The sequence below is a fragment of the Trichoplusia ni genome, chromosome 5 (assembly GCF_003590095.1).
Source record: "Trichoplusia ni isolate ovarian cell line Hi5 chromosome 5, tn1, whole genome shotgun sequence".
NCBI classification, from domain to species: Eukaryota; Metazoa; Arthropoda; class Insecta; order Lepidoptera; family Noctuidae; genus Trichoplusia; species Trichoplusia ni.
In genome coordinates this window covers 18,209,085-18,233,871 of record NC_039482.1, presented here as the reverse complement: position 1 = coordinate 18,233,871, position 24,787 = coordinate 18,209,085, and the positions used below count along the sequence as shown (strand labels likewise).

Below are 24,787 nucleotides of genomic sequence, written 5' to 3'. Positions count from 1 at the left end.
TTTTGAGGCATTTACTCTCTTTGTAAATATCGTATAAAACACTTTTTGAGTTGTTTTATTGACGTTTCTATTAAAAGGAACCGTCAACAGCAGGTAGAATCTAAAGTGGTTCTAAAAAGTTTTATCTTGTCTCTCTTTATATTTTACATTGTAGCTATTTTTTATTTCATCAAGACAGAATATTTCTTATGTCTGTATTTTCGTATTTTTTAGTCCCTCTTTGGAAGCTAAAAATACCTTGTCTAGGTCTAAATAGCGAAAGGTCCCGCAGTTTTTAAATCTGGTTATGGCGTTATAGGCAAGAATCTTTCACACAATCCATCCAAAGAAACGGTGGATGGATTGTGTGAAAGACGATATGACTGTAAAGAGAGTTTCTTGTGAGATGACGGCCGATACTAAGGTATGGAAGAAGATGACATGTTGCGCCGACCCCAAATAAAATAATTGGGATAAGGGCAGGGGAATGATGAATGGCGTTGCACACACTGCCATGAACCACTAGAAATGTTGCTTGTCCTACACTGCATTTGGCACATGTTTTTGTAATGTTTGTACTTTGTATGTTACATTATTTTTCTGACATTTTTCATTGATTATTTTTAACAAAATTTTACTATGAAGGAACACAGGATTGTTTAAATTTATTTCAATAAATAAACAAATGCTACTTAAAGCATGATTCTTAACAACCACTTTTTCTACTCCTTTCTATTCTGCGTAATAAAACGCTCGATCCTTCCATTCCTCTCTCACCAGCGTTATGCCCTTCCAGCAGTTGTTAGAGAAATCAAGGTCATCACACCATTTAAAACTGCACCTATAAAGTCCTACGTGTGTGAAGCGTAGCATAACCTGGGGTCGATTAACTTGTGCAGTTATGGCTGAGCCACGAGCTGATGACTGATTTCTAGTTAAATTTCCTATTCCTTATAAACATGTATCGAAACAACAAAATAATATTTAGGATTCACGAGCGCGGTAAGGTCGACCTTACGCTTTGAATATGAATGCGAAACAAATTTGTAGGATAACGCGTTATATTCAATTACAGTACAGTTTACTTGGATGTGTTCTCGTATCTATGTGATGTAATGTTGACAGTTTGCCGTATTGTTTGTGTGTGTGTGTGTTGTGTGTTTTGGGCGTACTGATAAATCACTATGGAAATACACTTTTGAATTTTTGAAGCAGTACTGCAGAGATCGAATTTTCAAAACTAATTTTATTAGCAAAAACAGAGGTTTGTTTATTTGCACTACCTGACCTCGGTGAATTCACTTGCGTAGTACCTACTTATTTGGTCCCGTGCAGCAGTAGATAGACCGTACGAAATGTAAAAGCTGTTTTTTTCTAACTTTTCCGATATTCTGTTAACCACAATTACAACAGTTCTGGCAGAAACGAATAGAGAATATCGAGTGCACATGGTATAGCCCATAATTACTCATACTCAAAAAACTTCACCTTAGTTAAAAATCTGTCAAAAACAATACAGTTATTTACAAGCATTTCCGACCTCCCATTTTGTTCGTCAATTCTTGTTCGAATCAGTCACACAGAAAATTCGATGTTGGGTTCTTTTAAAAGTCAATGAGACTACTTTCCCTTCCAACTGTGCTATTTACCCTCTTAAGCTTTCATCTCAACTGTATTTAAGTTCCTAACATTCAACTGTTATAGACTATTGTAGAAGTACATGCCAAAGTTAAGTGGTTTTTTTTTAAGTATGAAATCTTCGTCACCATATCCTGAGAGTCTAGAAACACGTCGTAAAGTAATATTATTATGATAGTTGAAACGTGACAGTGCTATACATGGCGTAGAGGTAGAAGCAAAATTGTAATGTAAACGGTTTTAAGTTAAACGGATAAGGTACCAACTTCAAAAAAAAATGGCTACAGAAATGAAACAAATGAGTTATACAATGAAATTTTATTTCCCAATAACTATTTATTAATTAATCTTCATAATCAAACGTATATTTACATGTTTCTCGACGTTTCGTATCACGTAGGTAACAATATATAAAGTTCGGTAACTTGGCCCTTGGCCACTTCAACATTAGCTAGTGTTGGGAAAATAGTCACAGGTGTAAACAACAGTTTCTGTCCCGTTATGTAAATTAACGTGAGAAGTAAGATTAGTGTTGTCACCGTCGGCGGGTGAAGTGACTCGGTACCGGCGTGCAGTTCAGCTAGGCTTTCTTCTGGAACAAAGGGTATGTGTTAAAAACTGAATACACACTGCGTCAATTGTAATACAAAAGATATACTCGTACAATAGGTTATATAAATGTGATGTTTGGCATAGTTATGGGTAGTACTGGGATGTAAAACTATTTCAGAAATACGGAAAATAAGAAAAATGAAACGAAAATCATATACAGAGATATTCGAAAATAAATTAATATAAAAGATTCTGTTTGAGATATAAAAATCTTTGACCATAAGAGAACATAATTTTAGAAACATCAACTTGACCGCCGACCTATAAAATACCGTCCGAGAGCCCTAAAATACAAATGTTGCAGTTCTAGAAGTGAGACACGTCGCAAAGAAGTGTATTGCGATCTCTTGCTCCTAAAATACAACAATAAATGTGGTGTTAGACTGTTTTCTTTGTTTTGACTTTAATTGGGTCCGAAACTAATTAATGCATCATTTAATAATCATCCCCAGGAAAGTAACTCTAAAAATATACATTTTAATACAATTTGTATTTGTAGTATTTTGTAAAATATAAAAAATATTATTTTCATAAAACACTTCAGTGGCATACACAAAGTCTTCCTATGAATATTCAAGAAATTAACTTCACAGAACTCATAAAATTCAAGACCGAGCATTATCATTTAAAGTGCTACCTTGAACGTAAATACATTATAATATTAATAGTTAGAATAATAAATATATGAAATAGAACTTTTGGAATTTATGTCAAAGTATATAGGAGTGAATGTGTACTATCTCTCGATGATATGACTGCACGCATAGCCGAGTGGTTCCGAAGTGACCGGGTTCGATCCCCAAGTAAGACAAGCGTTTACATGGTGGATTGTGCATGTGACTTGAATGTATGTGAAACCCCCAGCATCAAAAGGATTAAATTCCGTTTTTTTTATAAAAAAAAATTAACTGTCTTGGAAAGAAAGCGGCTTAAACAATAAACAAAAACAAATAAAAGTCTTGCAGAAATGTCTCCCCTTTTTCGCGGTTTAACTTCTTTTCGTAAGAGCTGTCAAGTCCACACAATATGATCATGATATCAGGGAACCTTTTTGTTAAGTTTGCAACAAGCAATGCGGAAGTCTAGATAAAAACTTTTTACGACATTGAACAAATCACTTTATATTGCTCCGGTTTGAAACTTTGACCTAAACTACGATTGTGATAACGTGGAATAGTTTTTCTCATAAATTACTTAACTTATTTTGATGGGTCTTTTTCGAAAGATAGCTAGAATTAAAAGTAATAGGTTACTTTGAGAGTGGCAGTTACAGCTGTATGCAAGAACAAAGCTCTAAATTGACGATTTGACTTTACAACCCTCTTGATAATGACCGAAAAAATATGACTCGTAAAAGAGATAGATTGCTCAGTATCTATATGACCTAAATCATGAAAAATCATGGATGAAGTCAGAGTAACAGTTATTTTACTTATGGTAGCATAATTTGATTAAAAGGTATGGAAAAAAATGTCTTAAAAATAAGGTTCATTAACCTTCACCCGAACAACATGAAATACACAAAATTATTATTTTAGGCACTACAGTACTCAACTTCTACTTAAATCAGTTTTCGTAGCGTTCTCATAAAAACTTCGGTTTTCCCAATTTACATAATAATATCATTTGTGAGTTGAGATCAAACTTAAAGGAACTTTTACTTTAACCTCGATATTATAGATTGAATTTTGATGTTTGTTTTTCCATTTTTCTTTGAAGTTTCAGTTATCGAGTATCGGATGTCGGGCGGTAAGTGGTGTATTATTTATTAAGAATTGTATGATACTGATCGTTATCAATCATTTATTTTTACGCTGACTGACTCAGATTTATGTTTAAATATTCTTTCTTATGTTTTCTTTTAATACTAGCTTTCGCGAGGACTTAAATTCTCCATACTTTAATGAAAAAATGAATCTCGTGCACCTATTTATCAAGATCGTTCGGTCAATTTTGGGAGTGAAAGGAGTCTTTGATCTTGAGGTGATAAGGCGATGTGATTGTAAATTGACCGACCAAGTTAGGTCAGTTTCGGAATTGACTGAATGTTCTATTGCAGATATCTAGTTCTGAAACCGTTGTATCATTCTTGAATGTTATGTTATGGGTGAACTACCTAGACAATTTTGACCGACTCGGTACTTAATTGAATACTATGAAATTGCGTAGTCTGTTTTTCCTTTACAACGATATTTTTATATGTGGTTTAAACAGATTATGCGTCGCTTAAATATCTCGTTAATTTTTCAAAAGCCCACAGAACTACTAAAAAGCTTCTTTATAATTTCCCCAATATTTTTAACAAACGTAGGTACAGACAAGCCAAACTAGTTTGTGATAGAAAGTAAAGTGAGTCCCACTACTTCCATAGTTCCCTGTTCCCCGCTCTTTGAATTGCGCACAATTACTTGCAACCAGGATTTTCCTTGAAAGAACTCGACAAATGTTCCATTTTTATTCATTTTCGTATTCATTGAAAACTTATTTCTCAGGTACGCTTTTTTTATGACTTGTTTTTTTTCGTAGGTTTATAAATGTTCGTTACGTGAGTTTGTTGACTATTGACACTGATTATTTTATTAGTTGAATCTGTAAGTCCCAAGTTCAATTATTTTCTCTCCAGATCAGTTTTTTTTCGTAGTTTGGAATTGACTTCTTGTTTTTTATTATTCTATTGAAAGGTTCATATGTCACATATCAAACAATTGGATACCAACTCTCAGATTAATTACATGCATTTAATTGCTATTTGACGTTTCACCTGGACTAGTTAAGATATTTTTTAATATACTATCTTTTTTATCATATTAAGATATTTATATCTCTTCGACGACAGATACTTAACGATACGTTTACTCAAAGAGATACACATGAATTGTGTGTTTAGGAATGCTCATATTTTACCCAATATTAATTCTTAGAAGGCATAGCTTATTCCTGTCCCAAACCACGGATTAAATCGTGTTGTCCAAAATACCAGGAAATAGGGAAACCCGTGTCATTCTATATGTATATAGGACAGCCCGCAAAAGGTCCTTCGAATCGAAATCATTGAATTTCTCGATAAATATTCGACTTACCTGTAAATCAGAAAGTCTTTTAGTTAAAACCCGGAAAGGTATGAAAATATATTTTAAATAATAAGGAAAAGAAAAGAAGAAAAGATTCGTAAAGATATTCTCGGTCCTGTACAAAAAATAAAAGTACGTAAAAGTATGTATTGTGTTTTTATATGAGAGTGTTTTTTTTGTTACCTCATGAAGCTCAAGTTATTTAACCAAAAATCATTACCCTTCTCTAATGAGGTCAAATAAAAGTAGCCTATGTGTTAATCCAAGGTAACAACTACCTCCAAACTAAAAACAACAATTCATCGAAATTGGTCCAGCCATTTATGCGTAAAGAGCTAGCAAACGTACACACTTACTACTATGACACCTTCACGATACGTACCATTAAGCACGTGCACGGAGACTGTGTGTGACCTCGCTCCCCGAACAGCGCACGTGTAGTTCCCAGCGTCACTACTGTTTACACGTGCTAAACGCAGCTGACTGTCAGCGCCACCTGGCACTTGTTCCGTCTTCACACTAGAATGGGAAATACATTTTAAATGATATTTTTAGAATGGAAAGACGGTTAAGAGGTATTTGAATGGCTGTGGAACGATGTGGACTGGTAATATGATTTGCATTTTTTTTAATAACTCTTGAGAGAATGGTCTGTGGTCAGTATTGTAGAAGTTGTCATGTCATAAGTGCTATTTAAATATATAGAGGTCTCGTTCAATTAGTTTTGCTCTTGTAGTTAGATTTTTTCGAAGTTGTGTATTGTTAGAAATTTTCGGAAATGTACGGTTCTGTGTTTCTGTATATTTAAAAAGTCGTGCTTGCAGAAAAAGGAACTTTTAAAAGCTTGTCGTTGTTTTTCGTAAAATATTTGCATCAACTTTACAACTTTAACACCTCATTTGATTGGATATTCATCAATTAACTTATATTCTGGCAACATTAAAAAAAATTCGCCTTTAAAATCTCATAAATCGTTAAGAAAGCACATCAGAATATTTAAAACGGCGGTTTATTAGTTGGTTGTCAACCGGCGTGTTTTCAGCGAGCTCTATTTAAAATTTCATAAATGTCTGGGCCTCCTAAGTTCTGCGTTTGCGTGGGCCGCGCCACGCCGCCGTTACCATTGTATATTTATAAGCAATCCGGTTCTCTTCCCTTTTTCTCTATACCATAGGTAATACTGAATCAAGCATTATTACCGTGTTTCAAAGTGATTTGAATTATTAAATGTTTGTATCGATAAGTGAGCCGAAATAGATCTCGATGGCGTACAATTGTGGAGGCTTACGTCCAGCACTGGACGAACATGGGCTGGTAATGATGAGGATGATGATAAAGGAGATACGGCTTAAATGAACTTAATATTTTCTGTTGCATTTCACCAATTATTTCATGATAAAACAATATTCCACAGCGCCATCCAAACTAAGCAAAGCTTGTATTTATAATAGACATCAGTTTCGAATTTTCACTAATGATTTCTTGACTTATTCAAAATTAATCATTTTTTCTCTATCAACTATAAAACAATCTTATATACTTTTTTAGCATACATCATTATAGTACTTCAGCCAACAAAATGCATGAAAATATCAAGATTTTCCATCAAGCGCAAAGTATAGTATTCTTCACCCAATTTTGTGTTTTGATCCAAAAGTTCAAAACTCTCAGACTTAAGAAGTTCGGTGTTGTTTATCTTTCCTTTGTCTACCATGAAAATGAACTACATGTTTGTCTAAACGACGTTGACGAATTTATTTTTAGAACATTTTGTAGGTTGAAATATAAAATGTTGTGAAAGTAGCCTTTGCTATGTTTAGCTGTTACTCTGAAGTTATCATGAAGCTTTATTCTAGTAGTTGCATGAATACGAAAAAGCAAGAAACATTTAACTCTTCTGATTCAAGTTATATATATATAAAAAAAAAAACTGTAGCAGAAGAATATGATGGTAAGATAAGGACCAGAAAAGCAGATAGTAGTAGTTCATCAGATTGATAGCAGAAGAGCAAATAATAATAGTACATGAGGGGTGATGAGCAGGAGAGCATGTAGCATGAGAAAGTAGTACATGAGGATACCATTAAACCGGGCAGAAGTCACAGTAAGAGCTAGATGTATGTGAAGGTGGTTTCGATCTTGCAAAAATGACGCGATTGGCATAAGCAACTAATTTATTCTAGTATTTTTGTCTGCAATGCTATTACCGACTCTTAAGCGACACGAAATTCAACAAAAAAACATGTTACCATTTAAAAAAAATATTAATTTCCTAAAAACCCTGGTATCAAAGCCAGTAACTTCACCGTACCTGATCCCACCCCTAGTGGTGTCAGCATTCAAAGCTCTGCCCTCGTGCAGCCAAGTGAGCATCGCCGGCGTCTCCACGTGCCGAGCTCTGCACAGCAGTGCGAGGGTCGACTCCGCCTCGTAGTACTTCTCCAGAAGAGGGGCACCAGCCTCGTCCACGACCCATACTTGAGGTGCTGGGGACAAGGAAAATGTTGAGCTTTGGATTTTTAGGTTGAAGCATGGTTGAGTAGCTGAAAACCAGTCTAAGTCTGCTATAGATGCAAAATGCTGTGTTCGGTTTCTGGTAAGAATTTAAAGCTTAACAGATTAGGGAATGGAGGAAATATTAGTTGCTTCAGGGACAAGTTCCGATAAGTATTTCAGAAAAAGCGCCTGTATTGATTCTTGGTCTTTAAAGTGATAACGGATATGGAAGTTTTACCTGAGGGAGTAACAAAAAAACTGATTACTACAGTTTTTTGGGTACTTTTATTTTCTGCCTAATTAATCTATTATTCGATAACGAGAATCAAAACCAATAATCCACGTTACACAGTAACAATCTCGAACAAATCTCATTTGAACAAAACTAAAATACAAAATATAGCTAAAGACATTCGACAATCTGCAATTACAGTAACAAAGTATGAAACAACTCAAAACTCATATTAAACTTCCCGTGTGCACTTAGAGAAACGGAGTTACAATATCCAACTTCAAAAGACCATCCTTTATAAGTTGCTCCATGGATTCCATAGTCCCTCCATAATCTTCCATAGCCTGTAGAACACTCGTATGTCGAGTTAAAGCAACTCATTAAAACTTTCATGGTCCGTATTGAAAGAAAGAGACGAGAACTCCCTGATACCACGTATGCTCTTAAGCAAGGAGTTTCAATTAAGACGTTGTTATTTAAGAGACTTTGTTAAACCTTGTGCTGTAAAGAGCATCGTTATTTATTGTTTTATGATATGGTGAATGTTCGGTGTTTAGGAAATGCAGAGTATTCACGGTAATGATTGACGTTTCTAACTCCATGAAGTGTTGAACAAATAATTCCTGGCCTTAAATGACGTGAATCAAAAATGTGATTTATTTATGTGACTAAGCTATTGTATAGTAAATTAGAGCTCTCGCTTTTGGAACAATAGAAAACGCTCCAAATTACTTAATCTCAAACGATTTCTTAAATCTCAAGTTCTGTAACTATTATGTTTTTCGACAAGACTGATTTCTTAATCCACTTTATGCTCAAAAAGACCCGAACCATCCCAAATTCTTGACAAGCAATATCAAATTAATCCATTATAATTTTGTTTTAATGGCTGCAATTTCCTCCCACCGTTAAACGTAGGTACTCTAATTAACGTAGTTTGTCTTATCAATACCAAGAAATTCGGCATTAGATACCATGGAATCCTAGACATTAATAATGCCAAGATATTGATTACAGCTCAGAATCTTTGAGACCTTCGCATTAAGGCAGGGTCAGAGGGCCTACCTGATCTGCAATTTAGACTGAAAGAGCGGGACAGCGCTATACATGGCGTAGAACGCTGCCTTGCTTCCACAGCGTAATGATCGTACTTTAATAGGTGGTAGACCCCAGGTCTCTAGGTAATATATTGTTTTGGTCTTGACCGTTTGAACTTTGGTGTCAGAGTCAATAGGTTATGATGAAAGAAGTTATTGCATTATTGGTGAAGCTGGAAGATTGAATTATGATAGATATTATGGATATACTTTCATGCATTTGAATAAATATGAACATGACTAAGAAAATCTTATAATTTTAAAATTATGAATTTGATAATTCAAAAGAAAGAACAATTTTCTTTTGAAAATTGGTTTTCATTAGCCTATTCGTGTGGAACCCTTAGTGTTGCTATTTTTCTTAATGTTTTTTATTTTTATCATTGATTATTATTTTATTTTTACATAAACTGACGATACTCAACCATTTTTAAGAGTACCCAACCTCACGACCATACGCTTCTATAAATATCTTCCAAACAATGCCCCTATCCCTATCAATCCAGCCATTTATTACTGTCTCAAAAAAGTACTCTCGATAAAAATTTCAATACTTTTTTTGGGAATATTCGAACTAGATTAAACCAAAACCCTTACACAGACAGATCTCGTAAAGTTGATCTAGGACCCTAATACATGCTAAGTATGAATAAATTGAATATTTTTTCGTGATTTATTTGAATTTAAAGGATATGTGCTAGGTCACGTCGTGAATTATTTTGAGATTCATTTTCAAGAACCTTAAAAGGACAACAAAATAATTTATGACTTTCATTGAACCTATGCATAAGTTTTGTGATGATCGTTTATTGTGAAATTATACATTCTGAAAATTATGTTTGGGATTGTTGCTTCCTCATGGCAAAACGGCTGGTCCAAAGTTCATGATTATTTTGTAGAGTTTGACGATGCTGACACCATAAATTAAAATATTTGCTTGGGATTTATTGGAGCAGTGCTTACACCACTGGGTTTGGAAATATGAAATGTAATATTTCGAAATTTTTTAACAGCATCATTTACCTGACCATTTTTTTGGGGCATCTGACAAGTCTAGATTAATAGCGTGTGCTGTTTTTGCAGCCTGTTTTGTTATTTCCTGTTTCAAGTTATAATATAGACGTTTTTAGAACTTGAAAACGACTTTACGTCCAAGCTATTGTGTAACATTCATAATCTCTAGTAATAATATTCATTATCAAATATCAAGATATCCCGGCTATGTATCTAATGATCCGTGACGTCAGATTGATTTCACATTGGCTACTAAGCCGCTCAATTTAGCTAAACCGTTGAATCAATTTAGTCACGAGTGATTGCGTTGAACCACATGATTGGTTGAGATACTTTTGATATTGTATACGATTAATTTGTTAAACACACAGTTCTTCACTTAAGCCGAGATGTTGAAAATGTCGGGAATAAAACTTATAACTGTCAGATTTTATTAGAACGATATACTAAAGAAATTATAAGACCTGCTCATACAATTTGTTTAAAACTGTCAGAATTGTCTAGTTATATATATTTTTAAAAGCAGGCCACATGCGCTTACTGTCTTTTTTTGTTTTATCACCTTCTTGTTTCTTGGAAAACATCATATCTCTCATATCTCATATCTCTTTGGGCCATTTGTGTAGAACAAAAGCTGCCTCAGGGACCTGATTATTTTAGAACGGTGGTGGAATCTTCGCGGTCAAATGCACCCTCGGGAGAGGAAGCGGATAGTGTCAGACCTTTACTGACTAAACCTAAACCGCCGTGCAACGTCTCCCGCATAAAGTCGCTGCGCGGTAATGCACAACAATTCATCACGCACCATTTGTAACCTGACTTATTTAATATAAGTCAGCAAAGCAAAGCAAACACAAAAGCATCAAAGTAAAACCTTTTTTCCGAGAAATCACTAGCCACACAAAAAACACAGCGATTTTCTATTTCCGATCAAACAACAATCTTTTAGCGGCCATAAGATTTTGCATTTCCCCTAAGTCCCTTAAAAAGGGTCTATAGTTGACCTTTATGTCGGATATAACTGTGTTCCGGTAAAAAGAGCCGCTCGGGTCCCCTTTACATTATTTATGAGAAATAAGTGCTAAAGGGTATTGTTGCACGATTAGTTTTATAATTGCTTTCCTATGTTAAACTGTGTTAATATTGCTTAATAAAGTCTCTTTCCAGTTCAACTCTCGACTCTGACAAAAACTTATATTTTTTGCTCTAGCCGCAGCCCTTTAGTAAAATGGCTAGTTTTTAAGTAAAGTCATAGCTAAATACTTCACGAACCTGTAAAGTACTATTACGCAAAAGTATTTCTGTTGAAAGATAGATTAATAGTATTATGCAAAGCTCTATTAGTTGCAAATATATCTGTAAATTAAAAATCCAAATATCAAACAAATCAAATACATAGTTTTAAAAGTTACTCTCTCCCTTTGTATCGGTCACACTTTAGAGACAAAACAAACAACAAACCAATTTTGGTTAACTCTACCGCAAAGTAAGCGAATCGCAATAACGGGCTAAGGGCACTATTATATTATATCAATCGTACCACGCGTAGAAAGCCAAGGTCGGAACCTAGTACTAAATCGATCTTAACATCAATGAACAAAGAAGAATGAATAATTCAGTCTGCTTCAAGACTACCGCAGTACATTAGGGCATTAATACCAGATTAGGGCTTATATCAAAAGAAGGGTTGTAAAAATAGAACCTTTCTTTGACATCACTTATATTTTCTTGGAAATCTCGACAAACATTATGATTATGTTGGTACAAAGAAAATGCCAAAATTTCCCTTTGACAAATGTCTTTGGGTAAGCTAAGTACTGTGTTAGACAAGATATTATTTTTCATTTCTGAGTAACATAGGGCTGTTATAAAGATATTGGTAGATATATACTTAAACAATCTGAAAACGGTTTAGCTTTTTTATTTAAAAAAACATCGGTCATCGGGATTTCCTTCTGTTTTCTTATTTAAGCATTTGAACGAAGAGCTAAAATATGCCAAAAAGGCCTCAAATTTACCATGGAAGGCCAATTTTTCATTCAATGACTTTTGATGATTAGTGCAGTAACTATTGTTTAAAAAGCGAGGCGTTGCTATATGCCGTGTAGTTCACTCTCTTACTTTTCAAGATGAAATTATGTAACTTTTCAAACTCAGCCCAATTTATGACCTTACCAACCAAAATTTTGCTATGACGGTTCAAAAGACACAGCCCGGAGGCAGACAAACGGAAAAAACGGATATACAGAGGTCCCATTTTTACCCTTTTGGCACGGAACACTAAAAAGATTCCTTTCTTGACCTTTTCCTTTTGTTTTCCGGGGTAAAACGCTAATGACTTCAACCCACGCCGAGGGTTCAGCGTGATACGTCGGGCTTCCACCGAAATAAACCTCAGTTCCTTTCTACAGTCTAAGACTTATCCAACGAAAGCCCCTTCCAATCAAAAGAAAAGGTACCAGCAAGTCTTTTGTGCTATTTTAAGACACGAGGATTAGTTATGTATTGTACCCGATAATTTAATATCGCCCACGAAACTCTCTGAACACATTCATATTACTTGGTTATAACTTTTCTTTTGATAGTAATCTTTATAATATCCTGAGTAGAATTACTCCGAGAGAGAATGGAAACTTAAACAAGATGGCATCGCTATTTCGATTCCTGTTTATTTTGGTGGCCTTTATGGCATTTTTTAGACACTGCGGAGCAAAGGCTATTTGAACATCCTACTTATAATACTATAAACGCGAAAGGTTTTACGTATAGTTTATACCTATTTCACGCATGAACCACTGAACAGATTTAGACAAAACTTGGTACACAGATAGTTTATAACTAGAATTAACACATGGGAACAGTTTCATTCCGATTTTATGTTACCGTGGGATCATTTTCTATTTGTAGTGGCGAGTTACAGCTAGTGACATGTATTCTTTTTTTTGAAAGAAATGCTCGTGCATAATACGTCCGTCGCAACTGGCTGGTGTCTTGCAACATAAGTGTGTGGAAACCAGTCGGCATAAAAACAAAATAAACATTTAATCACTTGCCCCTTTGTCGCTCATATGTCTTTTCCAACCTATTTTCCCTATTACTCATTACTTTCGTATACGTAAGCTCGGTCATGAGTTGGAATCCTCTTAGTTCATAGCATAATAGGAACTTCGTTCACTTACTTAATCCGCTTTATCGTCTTACTAGAGAAAGCGGATTACCTATTCAGTACCTTTTTTACTATGAGCTATCATACAACCCCATGTTTATTTTGGAATTATATATTTTTGGGGTTCCGGATTCAAAGGGTGAATAGGAGACCTATTGCTGAGGTGAAGCTGTCTATTTGTGTCGTCATGAAGAGTGATAGTTACAGGGTTAAATTTTTAATTACTTTTGTTACAAACACTGTGCAGATTGCTGCTAAAACTAGTTTTAACCAGTCATCACCTATTATTATCATAACTATCGATTGCAAATTAGTCATCAATAAAATTCCAATTTGTGATCTGAACTACTGACCGAATGAAGAACCTCCTTCCTTTTAAAGTCGGTCAAAAAGATTGAGAACATGAATTTAATAGTGTTTATAAATAGACCGATTAGTCCAAAATCAAGATGTTGCCGTTCTTGTTTGATAACTCATTTGGAAAATTTACAAAATGCTCGAACAATTTTGTGTCCTGAAACAGCTGTCTCCTTTAAACTTGTGGAAGTTACAAGATAAAACTTTAATATTTTCGAAATAATGCCTATAAGATTACTATTAAGTTTGCCTAAAACTTTAAGTTGAAGCTTTAAGTTTAAAATAAATTATTATGGTGATCACGATATGATGGTTGAGGTCATCACGTCAAACCCGGGTCGCGGGTTCGATCCCTGTGTAGCATTTGTGTGATGTAAATTGTATGTTTGTGAAACACCCCGCGACACAAGGATTAAATTCCTTAGTGCGGGAGTCGTTTTTTAAAACCAAAAAATAAAATAAAGTCAAGCTACGCAAATAAGTAAAGAGCCAGCATTAACTATCGGTTTTCTTAAAATACATAACATATGTCAAAGAACGATTTTTCCTTATAGATACAGTTTCATTACTAATTCGAAACTTATTGAGTGACAGTCATAATTGATAGTTTAGTAAGGGTGCAGATTTTTATTTCTACAGCGGCAACCGCCGCACTCTGCCCTGCATTCATTATTTGTGAAGGTATACTATTTTATATATATATTCTGAACCAATAGGATTTGATAAATTAACTCTTATCGTCGCAGCTTCCTTCAACATTTTCCGTTTCGTGTTAGCCCCTGAAAATCCTTTTACGTCTAATTTAATTAATTAGTGATTTATATTTTTCCCACGTGCTTTCCTACAGCCTAAACTCGTCTCACAATAATCGTAAAACGTATATACCACTTACTATTAATATGAAGATAAGTCCTGCTGACTCGAGGGGGGTGTGTGGATATCTGGCACTCGTACACTCCCTCGTCATCCGGCTTCACCTCCCTGATGAGCAGCCGCCAGTTACCAGGGTATCTCCGTGCCACCGTCACCCGGTTATCATGAGCGTAGGTCACGGCTCCGACTGTTAATAACTCGGGCATCTCGTCTTTGCCTCTACGACGGACCCATGAGACCTAGGAAAAAAAATGGTCATTTTAAGTGACGAACTGTAAAATTATTTTGCAAGAGGGCTATATCTTATTTAATTGGTTTTGCTGTGGTAAGAGGTCTTAGTAAAATTACGCTTTTGAAAACTATTTTGAAAACATGCTATTACTAAAATAATTCACTTTTTACCTTTCAAATCATGAAGCCTCATTTTAATGTAGACGAAAATCATATCATTCAACCTCATCACTCAAATATAGTCAAAGCATACAAAATAAATATTACCGCACAAAATCCATAATAGGCTTACCGATTTCACCCCATTACAATTATCAGTCCATTAAGATTACATGAAAATAATTACTACTGGACAGGAATTAATTCCTCGGCATTTACATTACTTAACGACGCATCAATTGTGAAAGGCTCGTTAAACAAGCCATGACTGTTGGGAATAGAAAATGCAATTTTTCGTGAAAACTTAGGTGATTAGCAAGCCTTTGCTTCTTAATATTGGACGTTGAGGCGAATAGTTTTACTTTGTAGAGCTATAAACTGACTGTTTAAAATAATAAGGGCAATGGAATGGAATAATAAAAATTAAGGTTAATCGTGAAGACTGGGCTTAATTTCTGCACTTTCTAGTTCTTTTGTGTAAGAAAGGTACGACATTTGAAATCCTGATTGGGAAAACATACAAATCTTTTTTACAATTCATTTTTTTTTTAGCTTTCAATGCAGTTCTAGACCTGTTTTATATTCTTTTTTCGTAAGGAACTGTTTAAAAATTGTTTTTTTTTTTCAGAGAAATAACAGCATGGGTGTAAAGAAAAAACATAGAAAAACATGATAACGAAGAAACCTTCAACTTCTATAGAATTATCCAAATATCTGGGCAAGAGCTATGAATCAAAGAAGTAATTTCACAGAACCTGAAAGCCACACCAAAGCCTATTTTGAGTACTATCAGCCTAGACATTAAAGTGAAATGTTAGGCGATAACTGTCAGTAGGTATTTCAGCTTTAAAACCTTTTTCTTCAATTAAGAACGTTTCAGTACTGTAACTAGAACACCAAATTTTCTTTGATGTGGCCGTTTATTAATTTATTACTTAAACCAATTTTGAAGACTGATTAAAATTTAGGAGCAGTTAAGGATTTACTTACAAAATATTAAAATTGATTTTGATCGTTTACTTTGAAGTTTTGGTACAAATGTTATCTAGTTTTAGAAATTAGGATGAAAGAACATAAAATATTGATATAATCCAATATCTACCAATTATAATCCAATCTTGCTTTTGTGACTTTACAAGACTTCTGTACCGTCAAAAGTATAATCTATTCAATTTCAGTAAGACTGTTTTTATGCTCATATTTTGTTGCCATTTCACAATCTGAGTCAGTTTAAACTTGTCACAAAGGTGGATGCTTTTAATCCGCAGTAAGCTAGCGTGGTGATCAAATGCTGGAACCTTCCATAAATGGGAAAAGGCCTGTGCACAGCTTTAGGGTATATATAAGCTAATATTATATGGATCAAAACACAGGATTTTTTTTATAACGGTTAGGTCGGAAGAAAATGTTAAAAACGTGCCTTATCCCAAAATTAAGCTTCATCAAATTTCAGAAACATCGGTTTACAGAAATCTGTCGGATGTATATGAATATGTGAGTTACCAAACCGCAGGTTCCGTAGGGTTGCTGGCTGTCGGCCCGTGACAGATTGAAGGGGTTATATATGTGATACTTCCACTAAAACGGTTCTTGAACACGGTTGGGTACCGCAGCTTTTACTGAGGGTACCTCGGGATGTTGGGGATCCAGACATAAGTCATTTGAGTGAAGTATCATGAGACTTTGAAGGACTTAGTGTACTGTTTAAAGTTGTATTTGAGGGATGCGATGATCGAATTCAGTTTTTAGTTACGGATTTCTAGTTTAGAAATCTGGACTTAAATGGATGCATTACGTATCAAAATGTATTGTCATTATTTATTTCTTTAAGTTTCCACGCGTTTTTTCTGAGCGCATTTTATGCTCGCCTTATTAGAGGCATACAATGTACTTTAATAAAGTATTATTTTCAAAGCTTTTACGTGGAGGTTTTTTTTCTGTTTTTTTTCTTCTTACAAAAATTTATGAATACTATAAAAAATATAGACACAATTGTCCTTTTTGCGACATCAAAACAATAACACTTACTAAGACAAATAAATTAACAAAAGCTAGTCCTCATTATAATCCGTTTTCTAAGCATCACGAAAGTTCATGGTCGTCTCTAAAAACTAATCCTGTTAAAGAAAGTTTTGAATTATTTGACCTAGTGGAAGCTTTAAAAGTACTAAGTGCTTGGAGTCTAGAATTTTATGGAATGAGACTAAGCCTATAGAATTTTAAGCAGGGGTTACGGAAGCTATACACGTACCGAATTTATATGCATATGGTAATAAGTTTAAATCCAGGCTACTATCGTTATGGCTATTTCAAATTTATAAACGCTTGTTTACTGAATTATTAGAAGGAAACATTGAAATATAGTTTTAAGGGAAAAGGCTCTCGCCCAGAAGAAGAACATTTCCATAACCGACATCTGCACATATGCTATCATTGAATAAAAGATAATTTAAGATAAAAGACATTTATTTGTAAAACATGAGTAAACATGGGTCTGTTAAAACTGTAGAAATCATCTAAACATCTTACATTAGATGTTATAACAATCTACATACTTTCATCACTTTGTCCCAATAAAGTCAGAACTATGATTTTTTCAAAACTCACCTGTTTAAGCGCGAGACGGACTCACGACACTAAAGAGTTCCGAACAAATAGGCTAAATACAAATCTAACTTGGTTGGGTAGTATCTACTTAATTTTTGTGTACCCCACCCTCCCAAAAATTTTATGAACATAACAGCAGTTGCTCAATTTTCATTTCAGTATTATATTGTTATTGCAATAACAAAAATATAAAATTCTACTTACTTATTACGATTCATGAAATACAGCCTACGGCCGGACGAATAGATAGACCTCTAAAAAGCTGAACAAAACTGTAAATGACTCTGAAACTTTCTATTTATATTTGGATACAAAGCCAGTTAGTTATTCAGTCCATATCTAAAATTCAAAGGTCAAGACCAAGTTCAGTACACAAACTAAACATTAACCAGTATTTTGCCACCCTAATCTCAGATTAAAGTTAATATTATCTCTGTAGAGTCGCCTTGTAATTTGTGTAGTGTAAATTTAATTAAGAACTGGGAAAATCCCTCTAAGTCAGGCGATACAATGCTACATGGGAATGAATATATGAACGTGTTTTGTAAGTCATTAAGTATTTGCTTTTTCTTGTTTGGTTATTTTTTTTTTGTACAAAGCTGTTTTTTGTATTTATTGACTACTGAATAGGAGTGTCTATTCTAGGTAGGATGTGGTGTGGTGTGGAAACAATGTGGGTATGACTAATATTTCAAACAAATCAGGTTTTTCTAATGGAAAATCTCATTAGAAAATCCAAATTATCATGATATGAGATATTTATGTAAATCAGGAAATAATAAATGGAAAACAACCAAAATCTAAAATAGAACAGGATTAACGAACATTTTAATCTCTCCCTTTAAAGGTAAACCATAACTGATATTATAACCCTTCGGGGCTTAATCCAAAGCCAATATTTAAAGTAAAGATAATTTCTCATATAAATTTTAGCCACCGATTAATAATACTTTTAATAGGTCTCAGTAGAACCACTTCGTAGACAATAGCTGTAGCAATTTCAATAATGACTCTAGGTGGCGCCTCTGTCGACAATGGAGGCTCTTGCTGCTATTAACAAATTTTAAGGCGTTCTTACTTGGCGTCTGGATCACTCCATTTGTTGATGAATGGCAGTTTATGAATGGGCTAATTGACACGCTGTTATTATTGAAGTCGTATTGAAAGACAAGAGGGACAACTGTGGGTGACTCTTAGTATTAAATGTGATGACAAAGATGGTTCTATGTCCTATTTGAATAGTTTTGTTGTATAATTTAGTGGTGTATGATGATGTCAAATTCGGTAGACTTGACTTATGAAGAATCATTTCTGCCAAATCTGATAAATGTATAGAATTTTTCACAGAACGAGAGATAAATTGGAAAACTGTTTCGTATTCTAGTTTTGAATACGATTTCCTCAAAACTCCCCAATGATGTAGAGCTTCGTATTAAAAACATAATATTTTCCTGATATTTTCGGAATCTTGATTCCAGGTTACAGGAATAGCAGGAAGTAAAATATAAAGCTTCTTTGTGAAAAGTTGTTTTAAGATTTATTTGCAGCCTGAATTTAAATATAGGATAAAGTTATAACGATGTATAAATCGGACTTCATATTTTCGTGTGGTTGATGTACAATCAGGTGTCAGTATTTACAAAGGTCTGTAGGGTATTGAAGTGACTTTCACATTTTGAAAAATTCCGTGGTGTTTACGTGTTTTTTGCGCATGAGTTCAAAAGTAAGTGATACCTGTCGGAAAACTAACCTACAGTCCTTGATTTCACAGTCGAATAGTCACACAAACAGGTTCTTTGCTTCATATGTGAAATTTTTGTAACCGTCTAAAATGTCTGATCTTAAAAGACACGGATAAAACAGAGCGATACAACGTATATGAACACAGAAGTAAACTATCAAAATATAAACCGATATTTGCTTTGAAGGGTTTCATCCTTTGATCTACACAAAGCCCCATCTTACCATCAGCCAAAAATTATCTGACAACACGATTGACATTTTGGTTAAACGCCTAAAGGAATATGGATCCGACAGTAAGGCGGGCTTAATGTTTTGTTTGAGTTTAATGATATAAACAGTCAAGATCGAAACTGAGGGGATGTCTTGTGTATTTTGTAAGTTGGATGGCATTTCTTGGAACCAGAACTGGATAAGAAACCAAGAACGATACAGAACAAAATATTGCCCTTGTTGGAGCTCAAGACGAAATACAAGATTTGAAAAACTAAATATCTGCGAACAGCTTTAATATAAGTTAAAAATATTTCATTTATCTATTCAACCAAAATATTTTAATCTATTAATTATCCATTCGGTATTTTTCTGAGTTCATTTACTACATCTGTCTTCTACAATTTTAACAGACCACACTGAAATCATTCACAGCAAATATTATTTAAGTAAAGCTAGGTACTCACCGTCTTATCCTGAAGCAAACTGATCCTACAGTTCAAATGCGCATCTTCCCCTAACTGCACCGTAATCTTAGTGATATTTCCATCAGGAGCATCCTCAAAACTAGGTCCATACTTCCTATCATGGTCAAAATATGTATTCTTAACTGACACCACATGTGGTACCATTTCTACTTTCGTTGGTTTCGAAGTACCACTTTCTGGGGATGGTTGTGGGACTTTGAAGGACTTGGTGCTGTCGATGGTGGAGTTTCCGAGCCTTAGCATCACTGGAGCTGGTACGATGCCAGTGCTGAGCGCGTAGAATGTGGTCACCGTTTGGGTTTCTTCAGATGTCGATGTTGGCGTGGTTTCTGGTGGAGAAAAAAGGGGATTTGTTAAAAACTTACGTAATTATGTGTATATGAACACGTTCTAATAATTGTGAAACTACACTGGAAATTTTGATGCAATTCGGAATAGTAACTACAACTCTTAAACAAGAACAAATATAAGTACAATAATTTCATCTTGTATAAAAAGGACAAAAAAAATACAGAATAAGAATCCAGCAATCACTTTTTCTTTATAGATAGACATCAGAATAAAACAAAGTCATAGAGTTAAAAGAAATCCAACTGAATAAATCAATGCCAGACACCAATGAAGAAATAATTGAAAGCCTTTATTCGTTGCTCATCAATCAAAAATCTAATTCCATTGACTAGAAGCGAACCTTAACCTTTTTCGTCTACAAAAACTGCTAAATATAAAACTGGTAAATGGACATTAATACCTAACTACGGGTACAATGAGACAGACGGCTGGCAATAGAGAATAACTAATCGGTTTAAGATTTTAGAATCTTGTGCGTCACCTTTTACCATCTAACTTGGGTTCAGCTTATAGCCTAACCGTTTGCAGTTATGTACTCGTGCTTTACATTTAGTGACTGTCTATCTGATCTACTTAACTCATACTGTTTCATCAGTCCTAAGTTTACGAGACAAATGAAAGAAATATAAGAATATCAGCTGTTGCCCGCGACTTCGTCCGCGTGGTTAGAAGATCTAAGTTATGATTTATACCTGCCCTATTTTTTTTCACATTTTCCATTGTATCTTCGCTTCTATTAGTCGCAGAGTGATGGTATATAGCCTAAAACCTTTCTCGATGAATGGTCTATTCAATACAAAAATATTTTTTCAATTTGGACCAGTAGTTCCTGAGATTAGCGCGTTCAAACAAACAAACAAACTCTTCAGCTTTATATATTATTAATAATATATAAAAGTATATACTATAGTTAGATATTGTCAATCCCAATTTCCCCAAATCCCAATTATTTGAGTATTCCTTTGAATAATCATTACGAAAGCTGGCTGAATGAATACGTTTCATTCATAGCTCCCACGCATGGTCTGCGGGTGAGTCGAATATAATATTATTATTGTGGTGTACGCCAGCTCACTATATTTGATTATTTATTCTGGCTATGCGTAGGAGGCCTTGTCACTATATTTTTCTAAGGTTGGTTTTAATGAAGCGGCAAAATAATATACGAGATACTAGCTGACCCAGTAAATGTTATTTTGCCGAATAAATGAGTTTTAAGGAATGACAAAAAATGGGGTTATGAATAATGGACGTTGTCCTTTTCTCAGACCTACGCAATAAGGAAACAAAATTTCCTGAGAATCGGTCGAGCTGTTGTAACACGAGAATTTCATATGTTAAAAATGTGAAGTTTATAGTCTACTTTCCATAAATATTTTGATATTCTTACCAGTAGTGAATTGACACACGACTATCTGTGTGAAGAAGAACACGCTCGCACTCCACATATCGCCAGGCCGAGGCTCTGCCCCCCACAGGGCTTCATAATCTGGAACAAGAGCAAGAACAAAGATTAAATATTTAAAACCGATTAAGATTTCTCTTTTACTTTATTTTGAGCTAGGCGTGTGAATGTTGCATTCACCTTTAATAATTTGATACACTTGTTTATAATTTGTTTTGTATAAGTATGTATTAGTACCTATAGTGTATTTAAATGTTGGTGGATCTAATAGATAAATAAATAAAAACCAAAAATTAAAACAAAGTCTGATATGTATCCGAGATAAAACCAAAACCGGATGAAAAACCAAAATAAAAAAATATTATTTTGAATAATTTTTTAATATTATTTTGAAATACTGTTGTCGTCGTTTATCAGTTGTATCTTCAGCTTTAAATCTATTATGTGTATCGACGTTCGTTTTATTATTCGCTTCATATTTAAGTTACTAAGTTTGAGAATATTGTATGCATACAATAAAGCCGGTAATATGAAGGGATGGGTTTAATAACTGTCAATAACCATACAAGGATAATATTAAAATTTGTTCAACATTATTTAAATCCGCGACCTCCCAAAAACCATTGAACATTTATTGACATAAGGCAAAAGTTTAAATAATATCCGGTATCGAATATGAAATACAAATATGAAACTATTAAAATATAATAATATTTCTAGAAAGGGGTGATAAGGGACTTCCAAAATCAAATTAATTAATTTGCGTTTTACTTAAACCAATATAATTGTAATGGTATCATGAAATACCAAAACAAGGTCTTTGGCTCAAATTCCGGCACACCACAAAGGGTTTATGGATTCGTGTGCCTATCGGAATAATTATGTAGGTATATCATTTGCTAAAACTCTCTAAAATGATGTTTAAACAATAATTCTGCTTGTTAGTAAATATGCTTATTTACATTTACTATTTTATGATAAATTGTAAACGAGTACATTAATTTAATAATGTTTTGTTGATGTTTTCACATGGTAGAAATAAAGTGATATGAATCGTAATAGGCCAATTACAGTAATTTCCTTGTATTCTATACCTATACAGATACCCCTTAACAGATTCCCAGAAAATAATATTTGAAGATAAGTTATGAAAAACATATATTATCAACAGAACTCAGTTACGTAATTATGGAATTTCTGTAGAGATTCAGAATAAAAACCAAATAGGTTTTATATAATATTAAGCCTACGTGTTGTGTTCCGTGTTTCGGAAGGCACGTTAAATTGTGGGTCCCGGCTGTTATTCCTACATATTTAACAGTCGTTACAGGCAGTCAGAAGCTTGAAAAGTCTGACAACCAGTCTAACCAAGGGGTACCATGTTTCCCAGGTAACAGGGTTGAAGAGGTCAGATTGGCAGTCGCTCTTTGTAAAACACTGGTTCTTAGCTGAAACCGGTTAGACTGGTAGCCGACCCCAACATAGTTGGGAAAAGGCTAGGCCAATGATGATAATATTAAGCCTACGCTAATAATTTTATACAATAGGTTTAATATAGACATTAGGGCTATTTTAAACCTTCTATAAATAAAAACATTTGGATTTTGATCGTTACCTAGTAAGCTTAGATCGTTGAATTATTATTTAAAGAGCTCTACCAGAATGCTAGTTTTTCAATTATGTTATTGCATACTCGATTTCCACGAAAATAATCAATCATTTTCGTGGAAATCGAGTTTCCCTTGCGAGTTGCTGTGAAGACATTTTTCACAGCAAAAGTAACAAATTGTAAATGTCAGTCACAAAGAAACCCAAAAATGCCTTAGTTAGTGATCAGGCATTCCTTTAACGAGAAACAGACTTTTGATAAAAAACTCGTTTTTAACATAACTTTTTTCTTTCCTTGGACATAGATTTTGCAATTAAAAGTTTTGGAAAGTAGTCGCCCTGTTTTATTTCGACTTTTTTGAGTTACAAACCTTTCTGTGGGAAAGTTTTTGTGGGAAAAAGTACTGCTCAAATTGTGTACCTGAGGTGGCTTTTCAACTAACGAAATTATTAGATTTATATTTCGAAAATTTTATTCCAGTTTTAGAAGTTTCTCTTAGAATCAGATTATTAAGTAGAGTAAATTAGAAACCTACACCCCATTTGTAAACATGATAAACATTTGGTAGGTTTGTGTTTTTTACTACAAACTCAGTGTAAAAATATAACGCAATAAACAAATGTTAGATAAAAAAATATGCCGCGTAAATATAAGTTTCGTTTATTCATAAAATATGTCTTTACAATAAGGTTTGTAGAAACTACACCAAGATTATTTTTCATGCTTTAATTACCTGAATAAATTAAGCAATTTAAATATTTCTTCCGATTTACCTTACACGACTTTTCTTCGCGATTTCGTGATCATTTTAATGTCATAACATAAATTATATATATTATTGTATTAGTTTATATTATACATAATTCAATGTAAACATTTAAAAATCAACAAATAAGATAGGTATTGAAATAAACTTTCACCACACGAAATAAAGGTGTAGCCATATTAAATTCTTGAACAATCTCAGCGCTGACATTTCCTCAAAAATAAACGTAGGCGAACCAGTCTACACAACTCAACCTCTAGGTCCGTTAATTAAAGTTGGACCTACAAATTACTGTCGAGTCGAGTCCCAAATCTGACCTGCAAAAAATGTTCGTGAATTTGCAAGGTTTTTGATGTTCTTTTTTGGGTTCCGCTACTAGAGGGTAAATATAAAAATATCGTTATCTAAGATTTAAAAGACGGTCATCAAACTGTATCATGTAATATTCAATAAATACTTAATTTGTATTGATGTCTAAAGGACAAATCTTAAAAAATGGAATAAATCAAGTATTTTAGGAGTATTTTTCAAACATGCTGTAAGCCCAAAGTAAGCGTTTTAGTATCGACAGTTACAAATTAAAGACTGTTGCTGTTCGGATCAAAAATAACCTTCCTGATGAGAAGAATGATACAGAACCCTCCTTTACCGAGCCTGACTCGCTCTTTGCCGGTATTTTGGTA

At 34.1% G+C, this 24,787-nt stretch overlaps 1 protein-coding gene across 1 annotated transcript in view; it reads right to left on the bottom strand.

Annotated features, from left to right (window-relative positions):
• Positions 1 to 1,947: 1,947 nt before the first annotated feature.
• Positions 1,948 to 24,787, bottom strand: part of LOC113493822 (hemicentin-2-like) — a 127,982-nt gene continuing 105,142 nt past the window's right edge. Inside the window, exons 2-7 of the mRNA XM_026871848.1 lie at positions 21,715 to 21,813; positions 19,953 to 20,302; positions 14,555 to 14,774; positions 7,612 to 7,786; positions 5,683 to 5,819; positions 1,948 to 2,206 (exon numbers count right to left, since the gene is read on the bottom strand). Of these exons, the coding sequence (XP_026727649.1) occupies positions 2,010 to 2,206; positions 5,683 to 5,819; positions 7,612 to 7,786; positions 14,555 to 14,774; positions 19,953 to 20,302; positions 21,715 to 21,772 (1,137 nt within the window). The 5' untranslated portion in view covers positions 21,773 to 21,813 and the 3' untranslated portion in view covers positions 1,948 to 2,009. The remainder of the gene's footprint in view (positions 2,207 to 5,682; positions 5,820 to 7,611; positions 7,787 to 14,554; positions 14,775 to 19,952; positions 20,303 to 21,714; positions 21,814 to 24,787) is intronic.